This window comes from Solenopsis invicta, chromosome 8 (assembly GCF_016802725.1).
Source record: "Solenopsis invicta isolate M01_SB chromosome 8, UNIL_Sinv_3.0, whole genome shotgun sequence".
In the NCBI taxonomy this organism is placed as follows: Eukaryota; Metazoa; Arthropoda; class Insecta; order Hymenoptera; family Formicidae; genus Solenopsis; species Solenopsis invicta.
In genome coordinates this window covers 10,846,256-10,858,489 of record NC_052671.1, presented here as the reverse complement: position 1 = coordinate 10,858,489, position 12,234 = coordinate 10,846,256, and the positions used below count along the sequence as shown (strand labels likewise).

General features: G+C 39.2%; 1 protein-coding gene across 3 annotated transcripts; it reads right to left on the bottom strand.

The window, feature by feature from the left end:
- Positions 1-1,581: 1,581 nt before the first annotated feature.
- On the bottom strand, positions 1,582-6,936 carry LOC113004023 (autophagy-related protein 101). Of its 3 annotated transcripts, none has more exons than XM_026135960.2 (2): positions 6,703-6,936; positions 1,582-4,927 (listed from the first exon to the last, which is right to left on the bottom strand). In XM_026135960.2, the coding sequence occupies exon 2, from the start codon at positions 4,917-4,919 to the stop codon at positions 4,263-4,265; it is 657 nt and encodes a 218-aa protein (XP_025991745.1). In that variant the 5' UTR covers positions 4,920-4,927; positions 6,703-6,936; the 3' UTR covers positions 1,582-4,262. The 3 variants fall into 3 exon arrangements, with proteins under 3 accessions (XP_025991745.1, XP_025991746.1, XP_039308425.1); XM_026135961.2 differs by lacking the exon at positions 6,703-6,936 and adding an exon at positions 6,190-6,623; XM_039452491.1 differs by lacking the exon at positions 6,703-6,936 and adding an exon at positions 6,196-6,388.
- Between the last annotated feature and the right edge of the window lie 5,298 nt (positions 6,937-12,234).

Sequence of the window (12,234 nt, the reverse complement as noted above, 5' to 3'; positions counted from 1 at the left end):
AAAGAGCGACAAAACCGCGAGAAGATAAAATAGTTTCCCCTTAGTTTTGCATCTTATTGCAGCAAGTTTCTTTGACTCTCGGATATGTTCCGAATGGTGCGTGGATTCCGACTGCAAGATATGCCAACTATTTCACATTTATTCGAGACGACAGTGAAATACGGAGTTTCACGAAGAAACGCTGATCGAATGTCGGAAACATCGGGAATAAAAAAATCAACAAAAAATCATATGTCGGTATTTCATGCAACAATAATCCACGATTAATAATCAGAAATCCGCGATATTTAAGTTACATTAATGTTATTAATTAATTATCTACCGAAAACTCGTTGAAGCATAGCATGCGGAACGATACAGTTGTATGTACGTCTTATCATTGAGTTAACTACTTGGACCTTGCGTCGATAACTAATACGAAAAAAAGTATATTTTTGAAATAAATCGACCATTTTTCTAATTTCTTCTAAAAGAAATAATACTAAGTACGATATTTTTATACTATTGATAAGGGAATACTGAAGGTATATTATAATAATACCATTAAACAGATATTTGTAATATGTGTGAAAATAGAAGAAAGTCGCTAATACCGAGTTTTCTAAAACTACATTCCATTATTTTTCGAAAACTAAACGTTATATTGGAATAATACTGATAAAAACATGATCTGCTCAGATAATTAAAAAAAGAAAAATCCATATAATTCATATAGTTTATATTCATGGTTTTTTTAAATAAAGAGTAAAACCAAATTTGGCCCACTTTTTGGACCTTCTGGATCTTCAAAAAACGAGAATAAAATTTAAACAATTTTTTACCAAAACATTCGTAGAACATTTTCACAATATTTCACGGATATTAAAATAATATAATACAAATATTATATAGAAACAAACATATAACATTAATACAATGCATCCATAATATTGAAATAATATTAAGAATATTGATCAGTATTCTCGGAATATTATTTTAATATTATTTTAATTTTTAATAATATTTGTATAATCTAGAAATAACGCTCGTAGGAAAATAACACAAAAACATACATTAATTATTTAAATTAAAATGTATTAGGAGAAAAATCGAATACTATATAAGTCAATGTCCACATTTTAAGAACATAAAAAAAACTCGAAAATGAGAAATAACAGCTTAATCATTGTCATTTCTCAGGTTTCTCTTTGATTTGAGTTTACGCTAATTATTATTCAAATCCCTCTCAGCCCCCTTCCCAAAATATATAATTTTAGCACAGATTCGAACCACACATTCATTTTCCAATTCGTCGATTTTATCGACAATGTTGTAAAACAAATGTGACTTAATTAAAGCAGAGAGGTCTGAGAGCGGCCACGGACGCAATTTAGCTATGACGTTAATTTGGAGCGCCTCTACGTCCATAAAATGTAGATATTGAACCAATATCTATGAAACACGTAGATAATAATAACGATTTTGTGGTTCTCTTCCGTACTATGACTAGTAGCAAGTCTCAATCAGCAGATGTTTTTCATTACACTACAAAGATGAGATTAAATAAATGGGTGACTCGGGTGTTTTCATAAAAAAATACTATTATAAAATACAGTAATTTATTAAGAATTAATCATTTATCGTCAGCGTACTCATCATGATAAATTAAAACTTGCAGATATTTCATCTTTCTCACTATACACTACACATTTTGTCACATTTGTCTCGCTGCTTATAATATACAGGTCTCGGTTTTATCTATTTTGCTATTTATATTTATATATATATATATATTATTTATATATATTTATAATTTTTTATTTATAACAGCATGTGTGGCAATTTGACAAACTCGCAAAACTTTACACACGCACACGTGGCCATTCGTTCGCTCTTTCGTTCCTTCTTTCTCTATTTTTCTCTCTCTCTCTCTCTCTCTGTCTCTCTCTCTTTGTGTTTTTTCTATATGCCATATTTATATTATATATATATACGCACATGTACGCACGCTTCTCTTTGTCATGTCATATCGCGACTTCACACCGTGATTCTTTTTTACCTTTTACAATATATGTATAGTGCACGTCATATAATTGTAAAAAGTAAAAGCCAGATAGTGCAAGGGAAAGAGCTGTGGTCGAGTTTCTACACGGAATCGCAGAGAGAGAGCGGCGGACTATCGACGACCACTGTGGATTCCTTTCATTTTTTTCTTCTAATCAATAGACAAAAAAAACACTCTCAAGAGGATAGATCCAATCGACGTAAGCTCAAGTCGCGAAACATTCAGCTATAAGTCGCAATTATATATTAAACTACTTAAAAAACATCGGCAGAGAAAAAAAAGCAATAGGGACGATACATGATTAATCATTAAATTAACAGTATGCTTCTCGTCTATGGTTAATTCATAAGGTATGTGCACTACTAATGCGTCGTGATATCTTTGTTGATTGGTCATAGGCAAGGCCAAGGAGCGGATCCCGGAACGCGTGGAGACCCTCTCGGCACGACATGATTTGATTTACGGCAATATTCCTCGGATGCTATTTACATTGTATAATATAATGTGTGATCGCGGTGTGGGTCACCACCGACCGAGTCGTTCCGAACATCCGCCGTTGCACCTTCCGTTTAGCTTGAAAATCCTAAAACGACACGACGTTAACGGCACACATTTGTCACTTGTATGAGAAATAGAACAAAATCACCTCGAATCCGAGAAGGATCACAGATTTATCTTCTGTCGCGCGAGAGAGACTGTTCCACATTTTACGAGATAAGAGATGTTTCGAGCTCAATAAATAATACGCTATCATCTGGTACATATTTCAGTCTCCTAGCACATTAATTTCCCTATCAAAAATTCGATACGAAGGCACGAAACGTCTGGGAAAATGTAATCGTGACAGCGAATTTTCGTGCGGTTCTTTCGTATCACTCGGTGCGCTTCGATATTGCGGGCTTAATAATTATTAATTTACAATTTGATTATTATAACTTAAAATCAATGAAAAAAAAGAGTAATGTGTAAATAACCGCATTTGCTAATCTGCATACATGTAACGTCTGGTATAACGTCACGTATCATCACTCGTGAAAATAAATAACAATCGCTTTCATGCATACACCATAATTATAATAAACGCTCTGCTCTTCTGCACATTTAACGCTAAATGTGACCCGGTCACTAAGCAACTTCCATATTACTAAATTTAGTATTGGACACAATCGGATATTCAGCATTAAATTTATGATGAAAATAATTGCAGCTTTGTATGCAAACGCACGTGTATACACGTCGTGTGCATTTAACACGTTATATATATATATGTACATATGCAGAATAATCCAAGCGTTCTGTGATCGTCAAAGAGTTTAGGTTAATTATATAGACTTTCAATATTAGTGACTGAAAAACAGAGCGTACAATAGCGCCGAATACAGCCGTCGTGTAGTCGGAGGAATTTATCAAGAAGTAGGTTACGAGTTATCTTTAAGTTCAGTGTTCTCAAAGACACTACTAGACATTAAAGAATCTGAAGACATTTTGCTCTTCAACTATAGACTCGAAATCTGTGTATTTTTATTCTAAATCAAATTATCGTTACTATGTGACGCGCAAAAATTCTTCGTCTATTAAAGGAAATTATCGATCGAATATCTATTCTACAATATACACAGCATTTGAAAAGGATGAAAAGCGAAAGAGGAACATAATGTCATTTTACCACAACAATTATCTGTGGAGATTTAAGTGGTGAAAGTTAGGAGATAAAACATTGTATAAAACGTGACTAACGTGATCCTGCTAAAATTATGCGATGGACATTCATAGTAAAGTACAAAAGAAGCAAGTGTCACAGTGTTGTTCATTTGTACTATAAAGACATTAGAGACACAGAGCAGCGGAAGTCCCTGCGATATACACGAAGTATTGTTTTCGTTATAAGAGACACTACGGAACTTACAAAATCCAGCAGAATCTACCACATAGGCAAAGTACTCCGAGTACCTTTAGTAGCTTCCACTGGTAGCGAGTGGTCGAAGACTTGGGACCATTCTGTTTCCTTCATAACGCAAATTTAGTATTTTCCTCGGAACTTATAACAACTACGGAGGCAGATTAAAGTCACTGTGGATACAAAAATCTGAAAGTCGCTTAGTGCAGTGCAGAAACTTGTGTGGATGAAAGAGGAAAAGTAAAATTTGCGTATCGATGACTTTAGCAAGCTATATACGAATGCACTAACGTGAAAAGTTTACACTATAAGTTATAACGACTAAATGGATAGCGTCTCTCTAATCAATTTCTTCATGGTGTTGCCCATCGTGGTGGTCGACGGACTAGAGGTCGTGAAGGACAATTTGAAGAGATACGGCTGTATGTCTGGATACGAGGTATCGAAGATCAGATCCAGCTCGGCCTGACTCGGCACTTTCGGGATGTAATCGTGCCGATTCATGACCTCAGTGATGTAGAGGATCTTGTCGGTTAGCAGATCACCGACCTTCTCCCGACATATCTGTCGTTCGTGCTCGGTAGCCAGTTTAATGAGTTCAAGACGCACGGTCCACACTTCCCATGGTATGCACTCCGGTTGGAACGGCCAGCGACTCTTTTTCCTCTGGAAGAATTCTAAGGATATCTGGCCGGAGCCCGGACTATCGGTGGAGCGCAATGCTTCCGAAAAACCCGATATCTCGCGCTTCAATGTTTGATCGAGATGCACCGACGAGCAGCAAACATAAGTGAAGTCAATGAAATCGCAGTCCACATCCTGGTATCCTACAGTGCCCACCGAGTAGCTGCCCTCTTGTTTGTACTTGAATTTGCCGAGGCTTCGATGAAATAACACGCTATGAAATATGCTTGCCACTGCCTCGTCCACCTGACGTCCTTCCATGCTCAATTCAAAGAGTTGCGTTCTGGCGTTCATGGTGATACCTGTGAAACACATAATCTCTTAATATACTCTCTAACACGTGTTTGATAAATAAATAAAATAATTAACATATAAGAAATAAGAGGCAAAAACTTAAAAATCAACATGTCTAATAAGAAATTGTGAAAAGAAGAATTTACAGAAGTAAATTATGTTAAATCAAAGTATGTCATCATCAAATATTTTATAAAGCCTATATCAGACTATGAATTGAAAATTGAAGAATAGAATTTTATCAATTTAATAATTTTAATCAGTTCTATTCTAATTCAGTTTCTAATCTCCAATTCATACAATCCTCAATTTAACCCTAGAATGTAGTAATTTCGTTCCCTGAATTATAAGTCTAGCTATAATATTGGTCAGCTAAAGGTCCAATTCAGCCATATTAAAATTTATAATTAGAGTATTTGTGTTAATAAAGATTATAAATATTTATGAATAAAATGTATGAACATTTTTTTGTGTAACATTCCTAGCAAACAAAAATCAAATGAATTCATTTTAATTCATCCGAGTTCGCATTGTAGAGTTCTGGAGTATCTTTGGATTTAAATAAATTGAAATACAAAATGTGAATTCATTAAAAATGATGAAATACAAATTTGCATGGATTTATGCCATTATATTATTTTTAGATTAAAATTAATTAAAATACAAAATGAGAATTATAATGCTGAATTAGGATGTATTTATATTATTTTTCAATTGAGATGGATTCAAAAAATCTAAAACGCAAATTTGAAAATGTTGAAATGAATTTATTTCTACCTATGTCGATTTGTTTTCCTGGGTTAAGATTGATCTATTTCTTTAGATGTAAAATTTATGTATCAATACCAACACTATATATTATTCAACACTTATCATTCTAGGATGTCAATCTGTAATCGTAGTCTAACAGGTTTAATAAGATTTGTTGTTTATAGTTGAACTAGTATACATTCGTTGCATTAAAAATAAAACAAATATATATTTGAAGATATATATATTTAGGAAAAATGAGATAAAAAGTCTTAATGCAGTCCAACGGAATGATAAAAAACAGGGCTATGCAAACAATAAAATGATCCCAAGGATAATCACACAATAATAAATCTACAGATTAGAAGATAAGCTATGAAAGATATAACAATATATAGGGAAATATTGCACAAGAATGAATAAAGGAATACAAAAAAAAATGATTCCTGATAACCTAAAATCAAATTGAGCAAATAACAAAAAGAAATAAAAGAAAAATTAATAACAAAAGATTAATTACTCTTACAAAAGACCGAGACACGTGTTGTCACGAATTCGTCGTCATTTAAAGAACACAATGGCAGTCTTCGTCACCGGAACTGAGCCAACACAATCGTGCTAAGCTGCATTGCGATACATACTGCCAGTATGTACATACTAAAAAATCTATAGTTTACGTTACGTATGCTATAGATTTTCAGTACTGACAGTGAATTTCGGAACGCAGCCCTAACAGCAAGCGCGGCCTAACCTCGAATTTGCGCGAAATGCAGCGAGAACGGAAGTGAATGGAAGTGCACGCGCGACACGCTGTGACATGCACGTGGATGGTAGCTCCGAAAACAACTCGAGATAGAAAAGAAATACAATGACGAGACGATCTTTCGGTCGATTGTACGTTAACGCTTTTTACGTAACGGCAGCGACGAGATCTCGGTAGTAGGCCTCAGGACGAAAGGACGATCAAGAGAGCGAACGAAGGAGGGGAGGGGTGGGGGGAAGAAGAGGTCGTGCTACCAGGAGGATGACGCACTTGCCGCCGAGGGCGCGAATCAGCTTCGCCGCTCCTCTTCCTCGAGGCACCCTCCCGAGATCGCTCCGCCTCGCCGTCGTTCTCGTCCCCGTCCTCGCCGTCCTGGTGCCGTGCGATGGTGGACGCAACTAGGTTAATTTCTCGCGCTGACTCGATGATCTCTGCCGTCGCGGGTCCCGCTACCCTCTTCCATTGAATGCTCCGTCTTCGCGCGTTCCGTTTTTCTCTCGACGCACCACCACCACGACCAACAATAACAACAGCTGTACGACCACCACTACCGCTGTCGCCGCCGTCACCACCACCACCGCCGCCGCCGCCGTCGCCACTGCCGCCTCTGTCACCACCGCCGCCTCTGTCACCACCGCCGTCGCCGTCGCTGCCGACACCAGCACTGTCACCAACGTCGTCGCCTCCGTCGTCGTCGCCGCCACCACCACCACCACCACCACCGCCGCCGCCGCTGCCACCACCGTTAATCGTCGTCGTCGTCGTCGTTGTCGACGTCGTCGTCTGGTCACGTTACGCGATTTACTCGTTACTCCGACCCGCTCACTCGTCGAACATCTCCCATCGTCCTCGACGACCAGCAGTCCCGACGACGAGGAGCCAGGCGTCGCGCCGCACCACGCCACGCGCTCGTCCTCGCTCAGCAGCAGCCGCGGCAGCAGCAGGCAGTGGCCCGCTCCACACGGGTTTGTGGGTAAACAACAGCTGTGCTCAAGGCACACGCCATCTTGATGCCGCGCGACGGGGCCAACACGATTCGCGCTTCGGCACCTGGCCCCGCGAGGGCTCCACGCACTCCGTTTCGTAGCGTGTCGTCTCTTTCTCTTTTCTTCTTCTCTTCTCTTGTATACGCGCGCGACGACGACGCTGGGAACTGCTGGGAACACGGGATGGCCGACGAGAGACGGAAGTGAGAAACTTTCTCTCTCTCTCTCTTTGGCGGAGAAGGACGATCGTCGCGTTAGATGGATTTACCGCGAGTTACGATCCGTGTCAACTGCGTGACGATCTTTCTGCCTACCGCGGGACCACCGCTAACGCTACATCGTGAAATCCTGCGTCGTATACCGCGTACAAAAACGACACTGGGTGGATCGATCGACGTCTCGCTGCGTCTCGCGTCAGGGCTGAACACTCTGAGACTGACTGGACTGACTGGGCCCCCCACTCCGCTCGGTTTGGCTCTCCGCTTCGCTCCGCTCCGCTCTGCTCCGATGCGCTCGTTGCTAATCTGACCTGACGGTGCGCGCTGGTGCGCGCAACGGATGGTGGCTGCGTGCAACGCCTCGTGGCGAGAGATCGGCGGCGTCACACACGTGCGCAGTTGCGATCGGCAAGAGGCGCGAAACGACCTCGCTTCCTGGAAATTCCGTGGCGATATGCCTCGAAATATCGATGGTACGTTCCGTTCACGCACGATACACGTGATACGTATCGTTTATCCTTGTTTAACATTTGATCAATAACGGAGACAAATCATGCATCATGCGCGTCATGCGTGAATCAGAATCCACCCCAACACTCTTTGGAATTCATCGCGTTCTCAAACCGTCTCTCAGTTCACCATTTTTTGTCTCTCGAAACGTTTATTCCCGATGTCGCGTTGTATGGATAACCAGAAGACTCGTCTGTACAGGACGATTTTTAACAATGTACAACCCAGATAGAACACAAAGTTACAAGAACGTCATTAATGAATTATAAGTGACAAATAATTAAGTACGTCATATATACGACTTTATTATTTGTCACTTATAATTCTTATAAATCAATAAATCATCTAGAATATAAAGATATAAAGATATAAAGTAGCAGGTAGTAAAAGATAACGTTACACTAATACATACAAAGTTCTTGAAATCATAAGTTAGAACGTTTCGAGATTACACAGAGCTTTCATGAGCTAAACATAATAATTATTACATCTACATAATATTGCAAATAAAGAAACAATATAAACAAGATTTAAGATTATGGCTATTAAATAATTATTAAATGGCAAAAACGTGTCGTAGAATGGGCAGCAAGTTGTGAGGTCTTACTTGATATATTTCTGATTACTTTTAAACCAAAACAGTCCGATTGCGTTAAAATCAACATTTTTTTATAAACAAAGAGATTCCGTAATAATAACATTAACGCTGAACAAAAAATTTTAAATGTCTACCTATGTTTTGAAATGAGTAATAATAAATGATACTATTGAGTTGAAAAATCTATGGACGTTATTCATAGTCGATTCTTATATTTAAGATCGTCTTAAGTATCATCTTAAGATGTCATCAACTAATTAGAGAGCCGTATTAGCATCTTAAGACGTTACTTAAGACAGTCTTGAAATAAGAATCAATTATAAATATCAGCCTATGTATGTTTTGATGTAACCATCTTAACGTTATCAAGCGGTGTTTATGTTAATAACCACAAAATTTAATCTTATTTATATTATTTGTTTTGTTTACAATATTATCTAGTATTAATTATTAAGTTTAGCTGACGAAAGTTCCGTGTAATTTTAAAATGTTCTAACTTATGATTTTAAGAATTTTATTTTATTTTATTACCTGTTTTTTGTGCTCGTTCTTGGTCTTTATAACTTTATATTCTAGGTTGTTTTGCAGTTTACACAAATGAGCTTGACATTTATTTATTATAATAAATGTTACTCGTATGACATTATTATGTCATCGAGTAGCAAATGAACAGGGTTGGGTAAGTTAATATTTTTAATTAAATTAAGTTAATTAAAAATTATAAAATTAATTTACATTAAAAATTACGTGAACAGAAAACTAACTAAATTAAAAGTTGCGCCAATATTAAATTACGTTACATTATTAAAAGTTAATTTTGAAAAACATTACTCATATTAAATATTGCAAATTCGTAAGTTTTTTAAATTAGATTATTACAAACAATTATAATATGGATTACTAAACAAATTTAATATTTTATTTGTAAATTAAGTTTATATGAAATAACAAAAAAATATCTCTTTTTTATGTGGAAATTGTTATACTCGTGGAGGGATTGTACAAAATAATATTAAGGTACGTCGGGATCAAGTCAGTGTCTTAAGGATTAGAACCCGCAAAGGATGCTCGACGGTGACTGGATAGTGATTTAGACTTGAAGTTACAACTTTATATTTATTTTACACACACTGTTGCGTTGCTTTACACTAATCTTGTTCTGACAGTTGAACGTTCGAATCTTCTCATTGTCAGGGCGTAATGTTGCAAGTGTCGCGTTACGACTCGGTAAGTGAATCTTACACGGACGTAACGCGTCTTTCGCTTGGTCTGATCGAATTCCGATCCATCATTAGGCCGCGAAATATACATTGCTTAATGATGGGGTATTAACCGTTGACGTTACCATATATGGTCATTGCAATTTTGGCGTGACCATACATGGTTAGTGCAAAGTTCGGTTCGATCGCTCGCGCGACGGCCGATTTTAATAGCTTGCATTTCCGGAGCAACAGTGGCGTAATTGTTGCTACGCGAAAATGTCTGTAGCTGAGGTGACAATAAAATGTATTTTTTCGTTTATAATTTTTTTCTTTTACGCAGATAAATTTTTAAGGGAGGAGAAAATTATAAATTAAAGTTTACGTGTTTTAAAAATAACTAGTTAAAATTAAAAATTAAATTAATATGAATTAACTAAATTAAATTAAAAGTTATTAATTTTTTAAATTTATTATTTAACTTTTAAATTTTTAACTATACCAACCCTGCAAATAAGTGATTTTTTTATATTATTATGACACTTGTCATTTATTTAGGTAGAACATACAGGTGTTTCCAACTAAATACTTGGATTTATATAAATATCACGAGCTGTCTTTATTGGATTTGTAACGATCCGCTCTCACATTGTTTCAAGCGGGCAGGTTTTAATTGTAAGTACATTCGCTCTGAGACGCCGCAACCGCTTTGCGCTATTACAATGCGCATACGTATATACGCGTACCTAGCGCCTTGACATGAACATGTTCCGAATGCGAGCTTTGAAAAGCGCGCCGTTATCGAACTAATCTCGAGCGGCGGGGACGATTCACGAAAAGACCCGACAGTCTAGCCGAACATACCCGACGTCTCGAGATTCGGGTATAAAAGACCGAGATTTCGAGCAAAGATCGCTGTTTGCCAGCGACAAGTCGACCATCCAGTTCCAACGACTTGTCTCCTGGAGCCTATACCTAGAACGGTTTAGGGGTTGAGTGTTCTCAGTCTCTGTCGAGCGTTCTCGATAGCCGTTCAACCTCCCGCAATTTCCTGAGCTGACATCCAACGAGGTGGAGCGTTCTCCGTCTCCGTTGAGTGTTCTCAACGCGTCAGCCTGATTCCAGATCCGAAAATTCTATCCTAGCGTTATTGCCGAAGAAAAAGGGAGGGGGTAGAGCGTTCTCGGCACGGCAAACGAACGTTCCCGTCGTTTCATCCAGTATTCGTGCGAAATCTTATCGCGTAAAGAAGGAATTTCTGTACGAAAGTATGTACTCGAGGTACAAACTATGCGTAGGCCGCGAAGACGTCCGCCGTCCGATCGAATTACTCCGCAGCGTCGAGGAGTATAACCATATTAACGAACAATGTAGCAACCGGCAAGCGGCGCCGGAATCATTCGCACGCCGTACCGCTACCGCATACGATCAACAAAAACATTGCCGTAAAACACAGGACGTCCCCAAAAGGACATCGCGATCCGCCAAGAAACGCCGCCGAGACCGGCGAAGATACCGTGCCCTGCTCACGCGCGCAATAGTATACACACCTCGACCGTACCTCCGCGTTGCGATTGGTCATGAAAGATTCGAAGCATTATTAGACTCCGGCTCCGATATCTCGTTGATTAATGCCGATACCGCTCGCCGCCTGCAGAACCAGAATTTCCCTGTGCAATTGACATCGAGTTACGTCCAGATGATTGACGGAACAGAGATCCCGATGCAAGGATTCATGATCCTACCCGTGAACCTCCTGGAGCGTACGATCCATCACAAATTCAAAATCTTGGCGGAACTCAATGACGAAATGCTAATCGGCGTGGATCTACTGACGCGAGCCCGCATTACCATACCGCCACCGCCGATCCAGAACGTTCCCGACAGCATTTGGCTTCCGTCACCACCTCATGAAACGACGACTACAGAAATGATAACGGAGACAACTCAATCCCAGAAGGACGAGCCGATGCAGAATGAAGCTATGCGCGCGGATCACACGGAGTCTACAATCAACACCGAGCCAGATGCGGCGACCAGAGAAATGATAACGGGGATAAGTCAATCCCAGAAAGACGAGCCGACGCAGAATGAAAGTATGCGCGCGGATCACACAAAGTCTACGGTCGACACCGAGACAGATGCGGCCGAGGTAATCGCTCCGCCGATACCACCGCCAGTATCGATAGAAGTGGAGCCAGGGATCTTCGAGCCAGGGATCTTCGTGGATGTCCCCTACTTTTCGATCCACGTGAGCCGAGAATATAAGGCTAGGATCGGCCTCAGAAGAT